The sequence below is a fragment of the Canis lupus genome, chromosome 10 (genome assembly GCF_011100685.1).
Source record: "Canis lupus familiaris isolate Mischka breed German Shepherd chromosome 10, alternate assembly UU_Cfam_GSD_1.0, whole genome shotgun sequence".
NCBI lineage: Eukaryota > Metazoa > Chordata > Mammalia > Carnivora > Canidae > Canis > Canis lupus.
In genome coordinates this window covers 57,696,816-57,720,432 of record NC_049231.1, presented here as the reverse complement: position 1 = coordinate 57,720,432, position 23,617 = coordinate 57,696,816, and the positions used below count along the sequence as shown (strand labels likewise).

Here is a 23,617-nt window from a genome sequence, read left to right as displayed (position 1 = left end):
GTATATAATCCTTGAAATTGCCTCCCTAATACATTATGCAGTTCTAGCTGTCAGCACACAAATAATCATGGAAGAGATTGCATTTATCAAAGAAATGGAATTGTTTTCCTACGAAAGTATTCTCAAAAAAGTTAAAAATCTTTAGATAAGAAAGGGAGTTTAATCTGGGAGAGATGGAAGAAGAAAAAAAATTATAAAAGGTTTAAGTGGAGGTAAATGCATATTCACCAAAACCTAAAATATTGAGATGAAAAGTACTTAGAAAAAGTGATTTGAGAAATGATTATAAGATTGTATATGCAGGGGATCCCTGGGTGGCTCAGCGGATTAGCCACCTGCCTTTGGCCCAGGACGTGATCTTGGAGTCCCACATCAGGCTCCCTGCATGGAGCCTACTTCTCCCTCTGCCTGTGTCTCTGCCTCTCTCTCTGTGTCTCTCATGAATAAATAAATAAAATCTTTAAAAAAAAAAAAAAAGATTGTATATGCAGTTGAACTCTCTCAGAAACAGATGGTTCAGGCCATGGTGTATAAGGGCCAGAAGTCAACAAAAAAACAAAAAAGACCATTCTGAGTCAGACTAATGAACGGAGTTGGCTCTCAGTGGTTGAGTAACACTGATGAATGATTATTGGGAGAGTATGTTATGTCATCTGTGATTCTAGTGATTTTTACTCGTTTATATATAATGAGTTTATCTCTTTTAGACTTTAGACACACTAGTTTATATTAAAAATAAGGTTATACAGTATGTACTATACTTTTGTCCTTGTAAATAGTGCTTAGAGAAACTAACACATATGCCCTTTAATACCTCAGAGTCATCAGTGTGAAAAGCAGTTATTGTAGTGTTTTATCATTTAGTTGTATCCTTGGAAACTATAAGAAAATGTAAGCCTGTACCCCAAATGGCCCTAGATAATTTTATTTCGTGAGTTCTTGTGTTTTAAAAAGCTTTGCAGGGACACCTGGATGGCTTAGCAGTTGAGCATCTGCCTTCTACTCAGGTTGTGATCCCATGGTCCTGGGATCGAGTTCCGCATCGGGCTCCTTGCAGGGAGCCTGCTTCTCCCTCTGCTCTGCCTCTCTCTCTCTCTCTCTCTCTCTCTCTCTCTCTCATGAATAAATAAATCTTAAAAAAAAAAAAAAAAAAAAAACTTTGCAGTCTTACCGCTGCCAGAATTCAGTCTCCTTTTACTGCTGTTCCTATGCCATATATTTGTGATTCTCATTTTTCTAATCTGTGGCAGACTGACCATGAGATCTTCAAACTTGCTTGAATTACATTTAAATTAAAAGTAAATAAATAGACCCTGAGCAGGAGTTGCAGAGCATCTCAGTTAAAATATATGAGTTTTCATGCATGACTTCTAGACTATAACTGGTTATTTTTTGTTTTCCAAAGAGTTCTTTATATCTCAAGTTTCTGATTAAATAAGGCAAATGCATGTATAACTAACATTAAATGGTGTAGTCAGGATTTGAAAATTATAACATGAATATACCCTGGAATTTTTAGGTTTCATGATGAAACTATTAGATTTTCAGCTATTTTTATTATAATTTGTGTAAATTATACAAATGTGTGTAAGTGTATACTCTTGTTAGACTGTTTCATAGTAATTATTTCTTCCCATGTAGGAAGATGAGAAGTTTTTGTCTGAAGTTTTTGCACAATTAACGGATGAGGCTACAGATGATGATAAACGGCGTGAATTGGTAAGTTATTTATTCTTGAAGTTCAGACCTTTAAAGAGAACTTACTGTTGGGATACACAGCTTTTCACATTGAATTTGTTAAGAATTTTTTATAAATATGAGATGAAATTTACATATTTATGCTACATGATTATTCTCAAAGTTTCTCAAACTTCCTGTATATTTACAAATTTTTAAAAGTATTTTGATGTGTTTCCCACCCCCACCCCCCAACTACCCCCAAATGAGGGGATTTGTGTGTGTCACAAATCCTGAAATTAGATGTGAGGTTTATGTTTGGACAGAACTACAAATTCATACGTTTTTATGGTTATAGGTACATTATAAAACAGCTTTTTTTTTTTTTTTTTTTTTTTTTTTAGAAAAAGTAAGGACAGTGCTTCTTGAATAAATGAATAAGTAATTTGGTTCTTGGAAGTGTTTTTTTTTTCTTTTGAATGTGTGTATATTTTCTGAAGAATAAGCCATGCTTTGGAGGAAGAATATAGTAATGCTGTTTATCAGCAGTTTGTCTTTTTTTTTTTTTGTCATTTTTTTTTAAACATTATAATCAGATACTGGGTTTAAAAAAGTAATGAAAGACTGCTGACTTAAAGTCAGCCAAGTCATCCTGGTGTAATTAATAGTCTACTCAGTTTTCTCATTTATAAAATTAGTTCTTTAAACTGGGGATTGTCTAATGTCCTTTCCAATTCTTAAATATGGGACTGTCCTTCTGAGAACTTCCTGAGAACCCAGCCAGTATTTGTTATATAGCATATTTCTGTGAAAATACCTTCTCTAATTCAAAATACATGCCTTACGTGACATTCTTACAACTAAATCATAAGAGCACTATTGATGGTCTTCTCACCCTGGGACTGCACATATAACATGTGTACCATACTGTCTTTGGAGAGGTCGTTGTTTGAAAATGATGCAAAGCTGACTTATTGGGATGCTAGTTTTTCATGTGTCCTTTAACGTAGGCGTTAGGAGCCGGGTATGCCCTGGAAAATCAAGGTCCTTGAGAAGGAGGCGGGACTCTGGGAGGCAGCACGTTAAAGGTGCCCCAAGTTTGCTCTTACGCGTGTCAATTTCTCACTATACTTTCTGATATTACAGGTTAATTTTTTCAAGGAATTTTGTGCATTTTCTCAGACATTGCAGCCTCAAAACAGGGATGCATTTTTCAAAACTTTGGCAAAGTTGGGAATTCTTCCTGCCCTTGAAATTGTAATGGTAATTATACAGTTTCTTTTCATGTTTGAAGTTGTGAATTTATAGTTTTATATTATGTATGTGAAAATATTTATTTTAGTAATGCATATTGAGTTATTAAGTTGTGATTCATTTGATAGTGAATTATTACAAGTGTGTTTTCAGTCTTAATATTTTTATTAACTGAAATTTGTAATATTAATATGTAAGTACTTGCATATAATACGCCTTCAAGTGAATAAAAATCCACATGCTTTTTCAAGATTATTATATCTTCTGTAACAATATTATGTTTCATAGAAACTATTAAAATATCTTTCCTTTTTAGACCAGTGAGTACAGTGAGGACAGCCTGGACAAAGGGAGCTCATGCTGCGATGTGGGTTAGGGTGGTGGTCCTCATACATTTGCTTATATGATTTTTATCCATTGGTATTATATGAAAAATTAAAACTGAAAAATTTAAAAAATATTTATTAATTCATTGAAAAATAATAAAACATGTTGACATAAATAATATAACTTCTGTGAAAAAATAATTTGCCAGAAGCAAAAAAAAAATTTAGTGAGAAGATTGGTGGTGTTTCACATTTTTTTTTTTTAAGATTTTATTTATTTATTCATGAGAGACAGAGAGAGGGAGAGACACAGGCAGAGGGAGAAGCAGGCTCCACGCAGGGAGCCTGATGCAGGACTCGATCCCGGGACTCCAGCATCACACCCTGAGCCAAAGGCAGGCGCCTAACCGCTGAGCCACCCAGGCGTCCCTAGTTTCACCTTTTTTTTTTTTTTTTTTTTTTTGCCAATCCCTTCAACATTTGGTGTAATATAAGACAGCTAGATTCTCATAGCAACTTCTACATTTAGTTTGTTGTGATATCACATGTCTTGTAGCCTCTGGAAAACCCCATTATACTTTTGATACACTGAGAGTGAAAAGGGCCAATGAGGCCCTAGTATTATTTATTATTATGAAGCAAAAGAAAAGGGTGTTGGACACCTCCCCAAAATTCCATGGACCACACCTTGAGAATTGCTGAGTTAGGGATGTTTTCAGAATCACTTGGAGATTTTATGACTTATGAGTCATGTATCTTTTATCTATTAAAGAGAGAAAAGCATTCAAGATCACCACTTTAGAAAACTAAGCTGTGAACAAAGAGTGAAAATATCCAGAGTGCTTTCAAAAGCATCCTCTGTTAGGAGAGTCATAAGGAAGACAATCAGTTATTAAGAAGTAACTGGCAAATCCAAGACCAAAGACAGATTCTGGAAAATTTTGAAGTCTTTAACTAGATAACATCATTCATATTTTGCATATATGTAAATAAAAATTTTTTTACAGCATTTGTAAAGTATAATAGTATAATCCTGTGCTGATTCTTACATTTAAATTCTCTGAATCTTTATCTTTGTTTTGATAAAAAACTGGCAGAAACCAATGCTGCTTAAAAGCTTTTTAATATTCATAAAAGAAAAGGAAGAAAAGATTTCAGTACAATGTCTAAATCCAAAAAGTTGATGTGCATAGATTTGGAAAGGGGAACACAGCACAATTTTTGTTAACAGTCTCTAACCTAATTTTCCTTTTACTAGGGCATGGATGATTTGCAAGTCAGATCAGCAGCTACAGATATATTTTCTTATCTAGTAGAGTTTAGTCCATCCATGGTCCGAGAATTTGTAATGCAAGAAGCCCAGCAGAGTGATGATGTAAGTAATAATGCTCTGATTCTATATGAATTACCTGTAATGTTTGCATACTATTGAGGAAAAAAAGGTATAACTACAATCTTAATCTTGAATGAAGCAAAATAGGTTTCTGACAAGTTGTGACTTCAGCAAGCCCAGAATATGTGGCATTTGATTTGTTTATTGTAAAAAAAAAAAAAGTATTCAAACTTGTATTGAGATAGATTATAATAGAATCAAATTTTTCAAAGAAGTTCAAGTGCTAATGATATGTAATTTCAAGCCTGTAAGTCAGGCACTTCTAGTATAACTAACAAGTTGCTTTCACTTGTTCAAATTTGTATTTTTTTCCCAGTGTGAATAGATGTTTAAGAATGAGACCAATGTGTTTTCTCACTACAGAAATACTTAAAACTTTACCCTTATACTGTTTTAAAAATAAAATGAATATATAGCTGGAATTTAAAATACCCCTTTATCAAATATATTTTAGTGTTAAATAGAAAATAAATGTATGTTCCTACTTAAAGAAGATTTTGATTTCTGTTGTTAATTTGATCCTTCTTATGAGTTACTATTGAATTAAACCACAGTTGTTTTATATGTTTTATGTTTAATCTCTTAATGTCTTCTTAGATTTTTGCATTTTTTGTTAGGGTTTTTTTTTTTTTTTTTTTTTAAGCAATTTTATTTCAGAATCAGTTTGAGCTAATGCTATAGTTTTAGGCAATAGAAAAGAAGTAGAAGAAATCTTATGTTAAGTATATTTCAGGGTAGCCCGGGTGGCTCAGCGGTTTAGAGCCGCCTTCAGCCCAAGTCATGATCCTGGAGACCCAGGATCGAATGCCACATCAGGCTCCCTGCATGGGGCCTGCTTCTCCCTCTGCTTGTGTCTCTGGCTCTCTCTCTCTCTCTCTCTGTGTGTTCTCATGAATAAATAAATAAAATCTAAAAAATAAAAAAATAAAATAAAATTTTAAAAAAAGTATATTTTAAGTTTTTTTTAAAAAAGCCAAATAATGCTAAATCTGACTTGAAAGAAATAAATATCTAGCTTATTAATCAGTTTATAATCTCTGTTGGTGTGTATATCTTTGTGTCATCCTTTACAGTAGGTAACTTCGAATTTAATACTCTTAGTTGCTGCATTCTCAGTGATGTGTGTGATTAAGGGCATTCGTTATTATATCTTTTCAGACCGTGAAAATAGTAAGCTGCTAATAACTTTTAGAATTAACTCTGAAAGTTTTTATTTCTATTTTCACTAAAAATATTTTCTTGTTCATTTAATTGACAGGTAAGACTTAGAGAATACCTTACTGATTTTTAACAATGGAAAGTCCCTTTCTCAGTTTTTCTTTTTTCTTATAATCATAGTCTTCAAAGTCTTTCATTTCCCCCAAATTTTCTGAGATTTAGCAGTTTAACAATTTAAAATTTTTGTTGCCTCAAAATAAATGAGTTAGCCCACAATTTCTTTTTTTTTTTTTTTTTTTCTTTCTTCAAAATTAAGTTATTCTACATGGTAAATTCTATGTTGAGTTCCTGGTAACCTTTAGAAAGAAAATACTTTCCTGTGTATTTATTTGGTGGGCAGTTGACATTTTGATCCCCTTTTAAATAAAGTAAATTCACAGCATTCAAACTTTCCTTTCCAGTATTATGGAGCAGATTTGGTTTTAAGAACTTGGATTACATATTAAAATACGTGTTGAGCAAGAGGAATTATTAACATATTTTACTATAGTTGTTATTTCTATCCAAGCTAGAAGGATAGATTTAGCCATAATTGTCTTTTTGTTATGCCATTGATTTCACTTATTTTTATGCTAGTGTCCTTTGAAACATTTAGTAAAGCTTACTGTGAAATCTGACTGGATAAGTAATGCATCTATTACTGAACCACTTATTTTGGCAGGTATTTTCACTGTATTTCTCACTTGAGATTGAACTCCTTTTAATTATTTAAGAAATAATAATAGCATTGGAGTTATTTTTTTAAGAGTCCTTATTTTGTAAAGTTTTATACTAAATACTTAACAAATTATATATGCTAAAGTTACTTTTAAATAATAATGAAGATGAAATTTGCAATAATAAAGTTTAAAAAAGGCATAAGCTAATCTCTGTGGGTTAACTGTTTGATAGTTTGCTTTGAACATGTTTCTTAAAATTGCATCCATTTTTGACTTCTTATTCTGAAGTGATTTTAAATTTACAGAAAAGTTAAAATAATAGTACAAAGAACTCCCATATATACTTCACCCAGATTCCCCAGTTGTTAATATTTTATCTCTAATTTGCTTTATCATCCTCTCTTTGCTTATATTTGTATGTACACATTTATACACAGACATAATTATTTTTGTTCTCAGTCATGGAAGAATAAGGTATAGAAAATATGACACAGTGCCTTTTAACCTGTATCTACTTTAGTGTTTTCTGTTATAATTATCAATATCAAGAAGTTAGTATTTTTACAGTCCTAATATCTAACTGTAGTCCTAACTAAAATTTTGTCAGTTGTCCCAGTAATGTTCTTTTTAACCAAGACAAAACTGAAAACTTTGAGGTCCAGTATCCAACAATCTGGATTTATTTCATGGTTCCTCATGATTTGATTTAGGTTATTTCTTTGTGTCAGGAGTGGTATAGAAGTAATGTTTCATTCATTGCATCACATCAAGAAATTCCCTCAACTTTAAAAAATGAACTTAAAGGGTTTTTTGTTTAGATTGTTTTGCTATTTCACAGACTTTAAGGAGCTGGACCGTTAAATTCTGTAGAATTTGAAGAGCTGTGTTTGCTTTCTTCTGACATGGCAGATGGATTAAAAGAAGTATTATATTTGTAGCCTTCATTCATGTTGCTATGAAACAAATTTCATGTGCATTTTTAAAAATAATTCTTACATTTACATATAAAAAACAAAAATGTTTCCACAGCATCCATCAGTTTTTAATCTGCTACTTCAGAATAATGTTCCTGCTCCTGACGTTCTTTCTTTTTCCTCTTATTTACTATATTCATGGAATCTAAGACATGTGGATGCTAATATTTTCTTGATCTTACAGGAAAGCGTTAGTGGAAAATTTTCATTTGACTTTGTCATGCTTGTGACTTGTCTGATAATGACTGTGTAATGCCATAGATTGTAAAATGTATCTCAATATCAAGAAGTTAAAAGTTTTAAGAAATCTTAGAAACAATGGAATAAAGTATGTTCTTTATCTTTCCCAGTCAGAAAATAGAGTTGCCAGATGATAACCTGGATAATCTCTGAATTCCATGTGTAGGAACCCAGAACTTCCCCTCTGTTGGCTAATTATTTTTTGCGGTATTGCAAAATTTTTAAACCCACAGAAATAAACTTTTAAAAACCAGTATGTGCTTCTAAGAATAGTATGAGATTGGAGTGTGATGAAACTAATGGGAGTATCATTTCTCTAAAACTTTGATTTAGAAATAACTAAAACCTTGAAAAGTCTCTTGGAAACTTTGGTTAAATCAGATTTCATGGGCCTATGGCCTCTGTTACAATTACTCAACCCTGCCATCATAATGTGAATTGTCCATAGATGGTGTAACCATCTTCCACTAAATTTTTCACCTTAAAGTTTTATTTACAAAGTAGGCAGCCAGCAAAGTAGTCTTGTAGTTTGCCAACCCCTGACTTAGACCCCTTTCTCAGAGCATTGCAGGTGTTTAGAGGCTCACTCTGAATTGAAGGTTTTAATTGCAGAAGCTGCTATGGCAGTGTAAAAAGAAGTTAAAAGAGAGACCATAGGAATAAGCAGGCTTCAATAGGAAGGAAATCATTGGGCCCTCTTAATTAAGACTGTAAATTTAAGGGGAGATGAAGGGGTGTGTGTGTGTGTGTGTACACACACACACACACACACAAGAGTGTTCTCTAGAATAGATTTTGGTGCTCCAGCATTGACACATATTAACTGGAGTTACTCTATAATGGTTTATTTGCACATCAAGTCATCATTTGGCTTTTGAAGGAATATTCCAGTAGTTTTTCTTACATCTTCTTTATTTAGCTGCACTTGCTTGAGCAGGAGTTTTTTTTTCTAGCCTGAGTAATGCCATTGTTGGAGAACCAGTTTAAGGAAAATTAGATTTGTATGTGTAGTATTTTAATGCCAGTAAAGAACTCTAGTAGACAGAAATAAGTCAAATTTTGAAAGAGGTTCAACTTACAGTGATTTTCTATTCCATTCCCTTTGTTCTGCTATTGGAGAAATAGGCATGGGAGAGTTAATAAGGATACTTAGTGTGTATTTTAGATGACTGTACTGCAGTTAGAGAGTCTAGGTCCTTCAGTTCAGCTAGGTTCAGCTATTCCTTCTGTTCAGGGAGGCTTGCTCTTTTGTGTTAATTAAGAGATGAAACGTGCCTTACAGACATAATGTTGATAATACATTGCTCATTGATATATGTTCAGTCATTTGTTACATTGTTTTTGGAGCTATTTGTTCATTGTTTCTGAAAAATACTATTACTTTTGAGCAGATGTAGTCATGCATTGTAGTAGATTAATTTTAATTGTTTACTGAGGAAGATGTACCTTTGGAATAACACTGTCTTGTTGTTCCATACTGCTTTGTGGGGTAGAATCTCTAAATCTGTGGTTAATTCTAGTATTTTATTTTATTTTATTTTATTTTATTTTATTTTATTATTTTTTACACAGAAAATTCTATTATTTTAGAAGTTGATTTTTACTTAATTTGACAGAATTCAGAAAAATAATAATAATAATAGAACCTAACATATATCCTAGGGCTTATCTCATTTTTCCACATCTTTCATTGTCTTTCACTGGCCGATGCCTACTGTATTACCAACTGTAGTTTCATATTTTGTCCAGTTTTCTGTTGTTGTTGTTCCAGGTAAAAACTAAACCTAGTTCCTGTGACTCCATTTTATCCAAAAGCAGAAGCCTGTGTGTAGTTTCAGAGCAGATTTTAGTGCAGAAGTCTCTTTTTTTTTTTTTTTTTTTTTAATTTTTATTTATGATAGTCACAGAGAGAGAGAGAGAGAGAGAGAGAGGCAGAGACATAGGCAGAGGGAGAAGCAGGACTCCATGCACCGGGAGCCTGATGTGGGATTCGATCCCGGGTCTCCAGGGTCGCGCCCTGGGCCAAAGGCAGGCGCCAAACTGCTGCGCCACCCAGGGATCCCAGAAGTCTAACTCTTATTACAGAATTAGAAAGTTTGTGGATTCATCTCTCTTTTGTGTTTTCTTTAGTAAATTATTTTTGTTTCATTAAAGTAATACTTAAGAGCTATAAAAATAAACCCATCTGACACAAGAATTTGGAAGCCATCTTTTTTTTTTTTTTTTTTTTAAGATTTTATTTATTTACTCATGAGAGATACAGAGAGAGAGAGATAGAGAGAGAGAGGCTGAGACACAGGCAGAGGGAGAAACAGGCTCCATGCAGGAAGCCTGATGCGGGACTCGATCCCGGGTCTCCAGGATCACGCCCTGGGCTGAAGGCGGCGCTAAACCGCTGAGCCACCCGGGCTGCCCTGGAAGCCATCTTGTTTCAAGACTTTTATATCATTGCATGTGGAAGTTAGTATTTTGATTATGAGAAATTTTCATATTTTGCCCTTTTTCTCCCCTTGCATCTTTTTTCTGATTATCCTGGTTTTTTTCCCCCTTTTCTTTAACAATGAAACTATAATAATAAACTTGAAGAGTGCTGTTTAGTTTCTATGATGATGGAAAAGTTTATTCTGTTACCATTCAACAAGGTAGCCCCTTGCTACCTATGGCTACCAAGCACTTAAAATGTAGGTAGTGTGACTAAGGAATTAACTGGCTTTAATTTTAAACTGCCTTTTGTGTGGCAAGTAGATACCATATTGAACAGCACAAGATTAGAATATTTGCTACCTATATAGTCTAGGATTGAATCTTTTCTCTTACAACCATTCTAAGCAAAGGATGACTTGATCAGGTCTCTGTTTTAGAAGGATAGTTCTAATAGCATCATGATGGAGAGATAACTGGAGAAGGAAGGCCTGACCTGTGACAAAAGAAAGGAAGAGGAGAATAAGGAATTAATGTATTACTTAAGAATGGGTTTGGCCTCATATATCAGAAGAATCAGGAATGGCATCACTAAGATAGACTAGGAAATACCAGGTCTCATCCCCACAACAGAAATTGATTTAACAACTAGTAACAGACACAAATACCTCCACCCAGCTTCTAGAGTCCAGATTAGAGATTATAGTACTTGACTGGAGCACAGAAATGAGAGATGATGCATTGAAAGGGTAGGAGCAGTTTTACTTTACCTTTGTCACTTCTCCCCAAGTCAGCATAGCACACCACTGAGAGAGATCCTCTGGGCCCACAGATTCTCTCATGGGGAAAGGGAGTATAAAGTGAGAGTGTGACATCCCTAGCCTTTCAGAACACTACCCATGAGGGCCATTTCTTTCTTGTACTATCCAGAACAGTGAGGGAATCACCTTGCAATAGCTAAGAAGAAAGAAAAGGAGCAGGGACTCTCAGCACCACCACACATCTCAATAACTGGCCCATGTACTCTGGTAATGAACCCCATCAGCTGACCCAGCCAAAATCTCTGACTAGGCTGACTGGTGAAGAATTTTCCCTGCCAAAGCCAGTCTTTAAAGACCAAAAGAGCTAATTGCTTCTTTAGATGGGCAGACAGCAGTGCAAGATTACAAAGATCAGGAAAAACTTGATACCACCAAAAAAACTAAGCTATCATAGCTGACCCTAAAATAATGGAAAACTGTGAACTACCTGACAATTCAAAATAATTGTCTTAAAGAAGCTCAGTGAGCCGCAAGAGAACACAGATAACTAAACAAAATCAGAAAAATACTATGTGAACAAAATGAGAAGTTCAACAGAGACACAAAAATTAAAAAATAATCAAAAAAAATCTGGAGCTAAAGAATACAGTGACTAAACTGTAAAGAAAGAAAAACAATGAACAACTTTAGCAGCAGATTCAATCAAGTAGAAATAAAAATAGAGAACTCAAAGACAAGCCATTTGAAAATACCCAGTCAGAGAACTTAAAGAAAAAAAGAATGAAAAATAGTGGAGAAAAGCTTTCATGTATTATGAGATATCATAAAGAAAACAGTATACACATTATATGAACCTCATACCTTGAAGGAGAAGAGAAAGAAAGGGGGCAGAAACTTATTTAAAGAAATAATGGCTAAAAAAAAAAAAAGAAAGAAAGAAAGAAAAAAGAAAAAAAAGAAATAATGGCTAATAGCATCAAATCAGGGGAAAGAAATGGTCATCCAAGTACATGAAATTTATATGTCTTCATATAGGCTATCCAAAGAGATCTTCACTAAGACACATTACAATAAAACTATCAAAAGTCAAAAACAGAGAATTTTTAGAGCAGCAAAACAAAAAACTAAAAAAACCTCATCATATACAAGGAAACTCCCATAAGTTTTAGCAAATTTTTCAGCAAAATCCTTGCAGGCCAGAAGAAAGTGAGATGATAAATCCAAAGTGTTAAAAATGCCAACTGAGAATGCTTTACCTGGCATCACTAGACTGGTCTTAAAGACATGCTAAAGGGAATTCTTAAAGTTAAATGAAAGAACACTAAACAGCTCCAAGAAAACATGTAAATAGAAACAGTGTAAATCTCACTGGTGAAGGTAAATATGTAGACAGATACATAATGATATAATACTCTATTCATGGTGTATAAATCACTTTTAACCCTAATACAAAAGGTAAAAGACAAATATTAAGAATAACTATAATTACAAAAATTAATAGATACACAATATAAAAAGAAATTGACATCAACAGTATGTAGGTTGGGAGTAAAAGTGTAGAATTTGTTTGCAATTGGTGATGAGATGTTAATATTCAAAATATGTAAGGAATTCCTACAGCCCAGTAGCAAAAAATATAACCAAATTTGAAAATGGGCAAAGGAACTAAACAGGCATTTCTCCAAAGTACACATACATCTATTAGGATGGCTAGTATTGGAACTGCAGGAGAAGATGGTGGTCTGTAGAGGAGTTAAAGTTCCTCATAATTTTCTCTTGTTGGAAGAACTTGAGGGACGAAAGGTGTAGTAAGCAATGGTACTGTCATTTACACATAAACCTAGAGTACTCAAAATAGAGTTCAGGCTTACAAGATGAAAGCATGGAGAGAAGAGTCCGATGCTGTGGAAGCATGTGTGTTTCTGAAAAGTGAAAAATCTCAAGAAGAAAAAACAAATGGCATGCTTTATCCATCTTGCTTATTGAAAGCTTCAGGTGAAGTCGTCTGAAGTAGCAGGTACAATGAATATTGTCACAAATGGTATTAAGTTTTGAAGTGGTGAGGGTGCTGACTAGTAGTATCAAACATAGTTCAATATTGTTTTGATGCCTGTATTTATAATAAAAAAATGTGGAGGAAATCGGATTTCTGTTAAAAGCCATTCCTATGTGTGTTACATGTAACAGACATTGTAAATATTTACAGTCTTTCTTTGACAAACCAATGCATTTAAGTGCAGCCAACAGAAAGGAAATAGTTTTATGGATATATGATTTTGAGATGAAGGTTAGTCTTAAAATGTAAATAAAATGTGGAACCTGTCCTCAAAAAAAAAAAAAAAGGATGGCTAATATAAAAAAATAAAGATAACAAGTCATGATAAGGATGTGGAGAAAAGAAGAGCCCTTGTACATTGATGATGGGGATATACTGGTGCAGCTATCACAGAAAACAATATGGAAGTTCCTCTAAAAATTAAAATAGACTACTATATGACCCAGCAGTCTTCTGTCTATAAATCCAAAAGATCTTAAAGAGAAATTTCTTCCTTGTTCATTACAGCATTATTCACAATAGTCAAGACATCTAAGCCACCTCAATGTCCATCTGCAGATGAATTGATAAAATTTGTCACATATATACAGTGGAACATTATTCAGCATTATAATAGGAAATCCTGTTCACTTGAATGAACCTAGAGGACATTTTGCTAAGTGAAATTAGCTAGACACAGAAGGAAGAATACGTGATAATTCTTATATGAGGAATATAAAATAGACTCCTAGAATAAGAATAATGGTGCTTACTAGGGGATGTGGAGTGGGGGAAATGGGGAAGACATTAGTTAAAGGGTATAGAGTTTTAGTTATACAGGATAAGTAAGTTCCAGAGATCCACTACTATACAGCATCATAGTACCTAAGAATATTATATACTTAAAATTTTGCTTACAGAGTAGATACTATGTTAAATGTTTTTATCACACAAAAAGAGAAACCAACTTAGAATAGTTCTACCTAATAAAAGTTTTATTAATGTCACAATAAGTCATGAGCAGCTCCATGATACCCTCAGATAGCAGCTCATGATGCCAAAAGACTTTCATCTTTTTTTCTTTAATTTTTATTTATTTATGATAGTCACACACACACACACGAGAGAGAGAGAGAGAGGCAGAGACACAGGCAGAGGGAGAAGCAGGCTCCATGCACCGGGAGCCCGACGTGGGATTCGATCCCGGGTCTCCAGGATCGCGCCCCAGGCCAAAGGCAGGCGCCAAACCGCTGCGCCACCCAGGGATCCCAAGACTTTCATCTTTTGAATCAGTCATCCTCATTTTCTGGTTTTAAAGTCTGTTACCATGAGGTTGAAAGATTTCTATTCCACCTCCAGGAATAAGAAAGGCAGAAAGCAAAATAAGAGGGCAGATAGCTTCTGTGTTTCATTTTAAAGCACTTTCCTGAAGGTTCTACTTAGCGGTTTCTACTTGGATTTCTTTGGCCAAAAGGAAGTTACCCTTATCTATGAAGGATGCTGGGAAACAATGTTTTCACTAAGTACATTACCTCTGAACAAAATTTGGGCTCTGCTAGCAAAGCAAAGAAAATAGAGACTAGGTTGGCATCTCGTAGTATCAACCATAGTCCACTCTAGCTACCTAACTTTTACACATATTTTTCTTTCCTCACCCACCCTTCCCTCAAGGGAGACAAATCAAGTTTCTGTTCACTTTTGTATCCAGTACCACGTACAGAATATTTGAGTATTAGGTAGTCCTCTTCAAGTCCAGATAAGCCTCCCCAGTGTTTCAGTGACCTATAAGCACATAGTTTATCTGTCCCCAACATCACAACTAAAGTGCTTTTGTTTGGTAAAAGAGAGCATACATATAGCAGTCATTCATTCACAACTGTGATTCACTGGTTCATCAGATATTTGTTGAATAGCAATAGTGTGGACTCCTTGTCCTGGGAGGTCCTTGATTAACTAAACCAGCAGTCTTTAAAGAATCCCCCTTGCCTATTTTTTTCCAAAGTCTTTCTTCCCTCAAGACATTATCACTGTGTCTACATCTGAGATGGGCAACAGAAGATGCCTTTCCTTCAAGGACCTATATAATCTTCACAGCCTACTTTCTGTTGGTGTGAGTTCTCTGGCCCAGTGGTGGTCTTAGAGATTGGACAGTCATGGAAGTGTTGCTTATTTTAAAACTTTCTTGACAGTTAAGCTACCTCAACTATGTAGAAGGCTTACAAACTATTTGCTTGATACGGATTTTAAAGATTTTATCCAGGCCTAATCTCTTTTTTAAAAAGACTTATTTATTAGAATACGTGCTGCACGAGTGGCAGGAAAGGCAGAGGAAGAGGGAGAGAATCTTAAGCTAACTCCCCACTGAGGACGGAGCCCAACTCCGGACTCAATCTTAGAACCCTGAGATCATAACCTGAGCCAAAACCAAGAGTCAGATGTTCAACCGATCGAGCCATCCAGGCACCCCATATCCAGGCATAATTAATTCAGTTTATCTACTAACCTCTGTGCCCTTCGTGTCTGAAGCTTGAGTATCTTAAAATGTTCTAGAGAAGAGTATCTAATAATGCATATATCTCTCTCTGTCAGGGAAGTCTTACAGGCCTTTGAGAAAGGCAGTTCTTTTCTTATTTCCTGAAAAGGCTATAGCTCTCTTTAGCAGTCATTTTCACTGTGAAATACATAAATCAACATTTTTCACTTCCACGTGTTACTAAATTATGGGACTCAAAGTTTGGCATTCATATTGATGGAAGCAGGATTTATGAGAACCTGCATGTAAGAGAGAAAACAGGAATAAAAAAGTTTGAAGAATGTATATTGAAATGACATTTCAGTGTTATGAGCTATACCTTAAGTATTTCTTGCCACTATGGTTTTATTTAGATATAACCTACATTCATCATTTATGATTTTTGTGCCTACTTTAAATGCATAAACTTATGAAAGAAGATTATATATAATTCAGCGAATTATCTAAGGCCCTAATTAACTGGTAGAATATAAGTAGTACACATTGACATAAATTTAAAGTAAGTAAATGCCCCAGCATTGTCCTCAAGAAAGTTCGTTGGATGACACCTTTTTGTAGTATCTTAATATTTACGTGAGTTGTGCTTTGCTGATCCTACTAGAATAAGAAAGAGCAGCAGATTAATGTGGAATCTCCCTTTTTCCTTGTAACTGAAATGAGGCTTGGTTCTGGATTTATTAATTCTGTGATTTTTATTTCATAATTCCTCTTTGAAGAGATTTTATTCTGTTTCTAATGCCATGACATTCATTAGTGTTCAAATTTTGAAACATGGTAGGGGTTAGGGTTCTAATTTTAAGTTAAGTGACTGTGACATGCTTTTGTTGGTTCTCTTCATGGAACACAGACAACTTTGCAGGGAAATACTTGTGGAAACCACAGTATGTTAAGTTTAAGAGGGGCTAGCACAACAAAAGTAACAAAAAGTACTTTATCCTGGGGTTGCCTGAGTAACTCAGTCCGTTAAGCATATGCCTTTCAGCTCAGGTCATGGTCCAAGGATCATGGTCTCAGGGTCCTGGAATGGAGCCTTACTTAAATCCTTGTCCCTGCTCAGCAGGGGGTCTGCTTTTCCCTCTGCCCCTCCTCCCTGCTCACGTGCATGCTTGCTCTCTCTCAAATAAATAAAATAAAATCTTTTTTAAAAAAGTGCTTTATACTGAAAATTTATTGTTTTACAAAATTCTCCCAATTTAAGAAATTTATCTTCATCCCATGCAGTTCCTTCATTTCATCTCCTTCAGTTACTTTCTTCCCCCAATAATAATTCTCAAATCAACTGAGTTGATGTCAAAACTTTTTTCTTTGACATGAACACTTTGTACTATAATTTTCAAGATTTCTTAAAAATACAGGCAAGAGGCAAATACTGTATCTGCAAGCTACTTTGTAGTTTCATAATTAAGATCCCAAAACATGCAATTAATGCAGGTCTCTGTGGCATTAGATTATTATGTAACACAGTGTGCACCCACTTGCCTCCTGTGGAGAGTTGTATACTGGGTTTTCCTCACTGTTTGGTAGAAAGGATTTTCTCTTTTGAAACTGATATAATCTGTGTTTTAGGGTCACATGATGTATGATCTTCCTTGTTCAGGTGGCTTCTAAATTCCAATCTGAGGCTGAAATTTAGAACAGTAATCTTTTAGAATCTCTAATGAACAAGAATCACTGATGATAAATGATTTTGTTTTCTACTTCCATATGTTGATGTTGCCATAAGCTGTAGTGTGCTCTGCTTTTTTTAGTGAGCTTTTTTCACTCTAGTGTGTTTATAGAACTTTGAAAAATACTGGGAATATAAAAGTTTAAACAAGTTCATTAAAAAAAAAACAAGTTCATTTATTTTTTGGTTCTGGTTCTATTCTTTCAGCTGGTATATTTGTCTTCTATCCAAACCAGATCTAATGGAAATACATTTTCTTTCAGGATATCCTTCTCATTAATGTAGTAATTGAGCAAATGATCTGTGATACTGATCCTGAGCTAGGAGGTGCTGTTCAGTTAATGGGACTGCTTCGTACTCTAATTGATCCAGAAAACATGCTGGCTACAACTAATGTAAGAAATTATTCTGAGATAAAAATGTTTTGGTCTAGTCAGTTTAGATAATTTAATGTATAATAAATTATGTATAAATATATAAATTATATGTAAATATAAAATCTTAAAATGTGTACAATTTTGGAAAATAATATTTAAGTATTTGTACACTTGGGATCCAAATAGCTGTGGTGTTCCTGCAGCAGTTTATTTGTGGTAAAATGCAAATTGTGATCTGTGAAAATCTTAGTAAAATGTTAGCATTTCTATTAATGGCCCTTGGCCTCATTCTGTTAACTTCTTAAAAATGAATGCACAACAGGGTACGTATGTGTAACACTGCTGAACTGTAAACAGTAAAAATGCCTAAGATAGTAAATTTTATGTTATGTATTCTTTAATCATAATGAAAGAATTAATATGTACTGAATGATATCAACTACATGGTAGGAGAAGTCATTCAGAAAAGACTTATGGAAATATTCCAAAATATTAGTAGTTGTCTCAAAGTGCTGGGATATTTTTTCTTTATAAAAATTACTTTATATTTAGAAAAGAATGTATATATTGTGTTTAAATCATTACTTGTTTATGAGACCATTGTATAAAAAATAGTGGCCAAAAATCAAAAGACACTGTTTTCCAAGTTTCCAAATAATAAATTTTTGAAATTTAGAAAATAGATCTAAATTCTGTACTGTTCAAATGGCTTAATAAATCACTTTGGTGTTTTTTCCAATTTGGATATGCTATGAATGTAGTTTGAAATTTGGATATGGTATGGATATGGAGTTTGAAATTTTAAGCAGTTAAGTTGGTCCTATATCACATTGCTTGACAGAGCCTTTGCATTTCAGATCACAAGCATGTTAGAAAAAAATTCTTCTGAATAATTTTCCTCAGAAATATTTTTTATAATCTTTTTCTTTTATTTTAATTTAGTTATATGAAATATATTTGATTTTTCAGTTCTGCAGAAATACAATTAAGGTGAATATAACTAGTTTTTTGGTGCTTTCATGGTATCTTAAAGTATCTGTTATTTGTATATGACTTGCATTAACTCTTAAAGATATTAATTAAAAAGCAATATTTTAAAAAATTCTGTGTGTTTCAGAAAACTGAAAAAAGTGAATTTCTAAATTTCTTCTACAACCATTGTATGCATGTTCTCACAGCACCACTTTTGACCAATACTTCAGAAGACAAGTGTGAAAAGGGTAGGTAGGGTATCTTATCTGCTTATGATTTCCATTTTTAAAGAGTGAAATAAGTAGTATAACTATAACAGACTGTCTACTCAGTGCTTTATATGACAGAAAAATTACTACTGAAAAATTTAAACTGCAGTATAAAATCACGATATCCATTGTTTCAGAAGGTCTGTGTTAGAGAATGATACAGAAAATGTGGCAAAAAGTATTACATTTTGAGGAAGAGAGATATAAACACTTTAACAAAAGGAGATTATCTAGAGTGGGCAAGAGTAAACAGTGTATTACCCTACATTAGAAAATCCAAAGGAACAGTCATTTTGGAGAATAGTTTGGCAATAAAGTACAAGCTCTCTAGTTTCACAACATAAGGATCAAAAGTTGATGAGGTTAATCAAAAAAGTCAGTTAAAGCAGCAAAAAATTAAAATAACTATAAACACTCAATGCTGACTCATTTGCTAATATTTTCTATAGGGGTAAGGCTTTTTTTTAATACTTTTTATTTCTATGTCGTCATTCAGGCATAAACTACACACACAATTCATCAGCTATAACTTCTGGTTTTATAGACTTCTAGACTGTATTAAACTTAGCCCATAGATACTACATTTTTATGATATTTCATCAGTCTGTGGTATTTAAATTATGTAATCATACTGCCAAAAATAATTAGTGTAAACAAAGGACATTTTGATATGCATACAATGTAACGGTAAAATGAGAAATGAGGGGGGCATATTCTCTTGAGAGCGTTGGCTAATCTGGTAAGTCATTTTAAAGAGGAAGTCAGTTAAAGAGAATTTTACTAAACTAAGTTGTGAAATGGACATACCTTACATAATACCATCAATTCAATTTCTGAGTGTATATCCTAGGGAACATTTATGTATAATGCATGAACAGTTACAAGCATGTGTAAGAAAATGGAGAATGTGTTATAGTCATACAGTGGAATTCTGTATAGCAGTTAAAATAACAATTTTGATGCCATCTAACTAGTTCTCAAAAATACAAAATTGGGTAAAACATGTTCCAGAACGTTTTCATGCAGAATAGCTTCATTTGTATAAATTAAAATAAATGTATTTTTAATCTTTATTTAAAAATAAGACATTTCCAGCTTATAGAAATATTTAGAAAATTGTAGGAAAGACACCCATATATATCCTGTTGGCTTTATCAAAACAAACTTGCCCTATTTTTTTTTTCAAATTATTTTGAAAAGAAAATAAATTACAGACACTGTTAAAGTTTCCTATGCACACCTTCACATTCTCACTTTACCCCATCCCTCAAGGAATGCTGAATTTGAAGTTTATCACACCATGTGTGTTTATATTATTATGACCTGTAATACATTGTTTCTCATGTTTTTAAAACTTGATATGAATTCATTTCTGTTGTACACATTATTTTACCTTTTTTTTCTTTTACTCAGTGTATTTTTGAAATCTATCCATATTGATACCTAGAGTTCTTACTTATTTTTAACTTTTGCGTAATATGGTCTCTTGTGTGTTGTAATTTAGCCATTCTGCTTCTAATGTACATTTGTTTCTAGTTTGCTATTACACATGATGCGATAGACATTCGTATTTTTCCCTATGCCATTGTGTTCTAAGATTGTATGCCTAAAATTCAGAACTTACAATATCCTACTTACTTACTTTCAAAGTATAAATGATAATTGTTAACATGTATCATTCTGTAGTTTAAGAAATTCCTATATTGAGAGAGACATGCCCTAATTGTTGGAGGATGACTAAGAAGTAAAAGAAAATGTGTCAGTCTTATCTCTGGTTGTAACTTCACTTTTTTATCAGAATATTTATTGTTTTTTAACAGTTTCTCATCTGCACTCAGTTCTGTAAAAGATTGCAGATACAGGTATAATATTTGAAGCAACTATTTTTTTAAATTGAAGTATAGTTGACACATGATGCTGCATTACTTTCAGTGGACAGCACGATAGTTTAACAAGTCTATACATTAAGTTATGCTTACCACAACTGTAGCTACCATCTATCACCAAATGATACTATTACAGTACCATTGATTATATTCCCTGTGCTGTACCTTTTATCCCTGTGACATACATTCCATAACTGGAATCCTCTATCTCCCTTCACCCATTTTGCCTGTCCCCTCACCCTCCTCACAATTAATTCTTCTTAGTGGTTATTATGCAGGTAAAATGAGATAGTCAAAAACATGCTTTGTATGTTGTGACTAGGAAAATATGGAATAATTACTGAAGTAACTGACTTTAACTTTTTTTGTTAGATAATATAGTTGGATCTAACAAAAACAGCACGATTTGCCCTGGTAAGTATAAATTCCTATTTTAAGAGTTAATAGTAAGCTTTTTTTGCTCAGAATATAATGCATTTATTTATACAAGGCTAGGAAAGGCATTTTTTTAAAAAATCCAAAAAAAAAATTACCTTTTTTCTTTATTGTAAAGAACATTCTGCTTTCTCTAACATAAAAGATGGAAAACTGGTTGGAATTTTGTTTTTTTCCTCTAAATTTAGAAATTATTTTCTGATATCTTTTTGAAAAGACATCTGAAAGTTGAGTTCATTATTTTTGAAACCTAGTAAACTAAGGCCAGTTAGGAATGCTGCATGAAAGCATTATGCTTAGGTATTTATGAATCTGAGTGTAAGCACTGTTGCTTCTACTTGGAGCACACATACCCAAGTATCACGTTGGAAGTATGGAAAATATGCTGCGTGCACCTAGCATCCTATCTTTCTCTACTAGGCTTATCAGTGGTCTAGGAGAGCCAGTTTCAGTTGAGGAGACCATTTAGAGATTGGATTAGTTAGAGATATAATGATTAATTTGAGAAAGTGAAAACAAGACTTTTGATTAACACTGAAGATGACTGTTACAAAATCTTTTGTAATTAAATTGAGGAATTAAGAGAGTTTACTTTTTTATTGGTGAGGGACTCTTTCAAATATTGGCTGTGGTGTTAGCGTTTATAGATTGGTCTGAAGCAAGTAAAAGTCTTTACTTGCATTTGATGTAGGAAAGATCTTTATAAATACCAGAACTATATTTTGTATTTTTAATGGCTATTCGGTTCTCAATAGAATGCTCATTTATTCCCGATACCTTCAGAGTTCCACAAAATATTTATGTGTTAATCTTCTCGAAAAATAAAATAGTTGGATTAGATTTATTCTCTAAGGCTGTGATTCTAAAATTTCCTTGCAGTTTAATTTTTCTTCCCTAAAACATTTATGATAGGTGTCAGTAATTATTGACATAAGTCCTTGGACCATTCAGTTTTGATGTTTAGGAACCAATTTGAAATCATTTCATTAATGCATACATACACCAAGGCCTCTTGAGGGAGAAAAAGGTAGTGTTATTTCAGTGGGCCTATCATAGATATCACGATTTAATGTTAGAAAGATTATTGTTAAAAAATCTTGTGTAATATTTTTCAGGTGATATTCAAATAGCCAAAATATCCTTTCCTTAAAGATATCTTTAAAGAAAGCATGTTAATTTTTCTTGGGGGAAATTTTGCTGCACCATGATAGGCAGAAAGCCTGAGGTATTTATTATTCTTTACTGTGAACCCTTTAATAGATTCATTAATATCAATAATGAAAGCGTATATTAAAGAAACATTACTAAGAAGATATCAATGCAATGAGGGTTTTCTTATCATGTTTGTAGATTTTTATTTAGGCATTCTTTTTTTCCTCTTACCACTAATAAATACTTTATAGTATTAGAAAGTATCAGTTTGATCAATAAAACAATAGTATTTGAGAGTCTGCTAATGAAAAAGTAAAAATCTGTAGCTTCTTTAATTTATATAAAAATGAAGAAATGCAGTTTAGCTTTTGCTCTAAAATATGGGACATAAACTTTATTCTCTTTAGGTGAATTGCAATATTTATTTTATTTTCATGTGATGACTTTCTTTGTAGATAATTATCAAACAGCACAGCTGCTTGCCTTAATTTTAGAACTACTCACATTTTGTGTGGAACATCACACATATCACATAAAAAACTATATTATGAACAAGGACTTGCTAAGAAGAGTCTTGGTCTTGATGAATTCAAAGCACACTTTCCTGGCCTTGTGTAAGTAACAATTTAAAAGAACATTCTTGTAAGATATTTTAAGGAACAATATTTTTAATAAAGATAAAACCTGAAACTACCCATGTGAATTTTTTTTTTTAGCCGTATATACGCTATCATGAGAAGTACTAATCTTTTGTTTTCTTTTATTTAAAGGACAAGAGGAATAGGTCATGGTGCTTCCCTACTCACACATTACTCACATTTAGATTGAATTAGATTAACTGTTGTGATAAAATACCATGTACGATGACGACATTTCACTAATAGAACAAGTCCTGCTGTCTTTCACATCTGTTTCATCAAACTATCATAGTGACTTTTTAAATTTGAGATATGGGCCTTGAAATGTTTTTGTATAACTCGGGTTATTTATTGAATTTATAATATAGCTTATGAGTAGTCCCCCTCAGTATACCACTGGGACCAATAATCTCCAAACTTAAATGCTGATACTTGCTTCAGTATTGATTTTTGGCAAACTGTTAATTTTCCTTTCCTCTTGATAATTTTACCTGCAAATAGAGATAAAGTGATCTCCTTCACCCTCCAAATAAAAAGAGTTTTGTGTGTTTTTTCTGAGCATAAAAGTTAGTTAAAATTGAAACATTTAATGTATAGTGAAAAGGTTAATCTCCCACCTACTACTTTTAAGACCTTAAGAGTAGCCATCATTAGCTGCATGCATAATTTTTTCTATTCCTTTTTCCAGCTCCATACAATTTATATAAACACTCAGATATTTACAGGGCTTT

General features: G+C 33.3%; 1 protein-coding gene across 3 annotated transcripts in view; it reads left to right on the top strand.

Moving 5' to 3' along the window:
- PPP4R3B (protein phosphatase 4 regulatory subunit 3B) overlaps positions 1–23,617 on the top strand; it is a 62,512-nt gene that overhangs the window by 23,029 nt on the left and 15,866 nt on the right. For all 3 annotated transcript variants that reach the window (XM_038551298.1, XM_038551297.1, XM_038551299.1), the window contains exons 5-11: positions 1,642–1,719; positions 2,824–2,940; positions 4,516–4,632; positions 17,421–17,552; positions 18,652–18,754; positions 21,034–21,075; positions 22,704–22,862. In XM_038551298.1, coding sequence (XP_038407226.1) covers positions 1,642–1,719; positions 2,824–2,940; positions 4,516–4,632; positions 17,421–17,552; positions 18,652–18,754; positions 21,034–21,075; positions 22,704–22,862 — 748 coding nt within the window. The remainder of the gene's footprint in view (positions 1–1,641; positions 1,720–2,823; positions 2,941–4,515; positions 4,633–17,420; positions 17,553–18,651; positions 18,755–21,033; positions 21,076–22,703; positions 22,863–23,617) is intronic.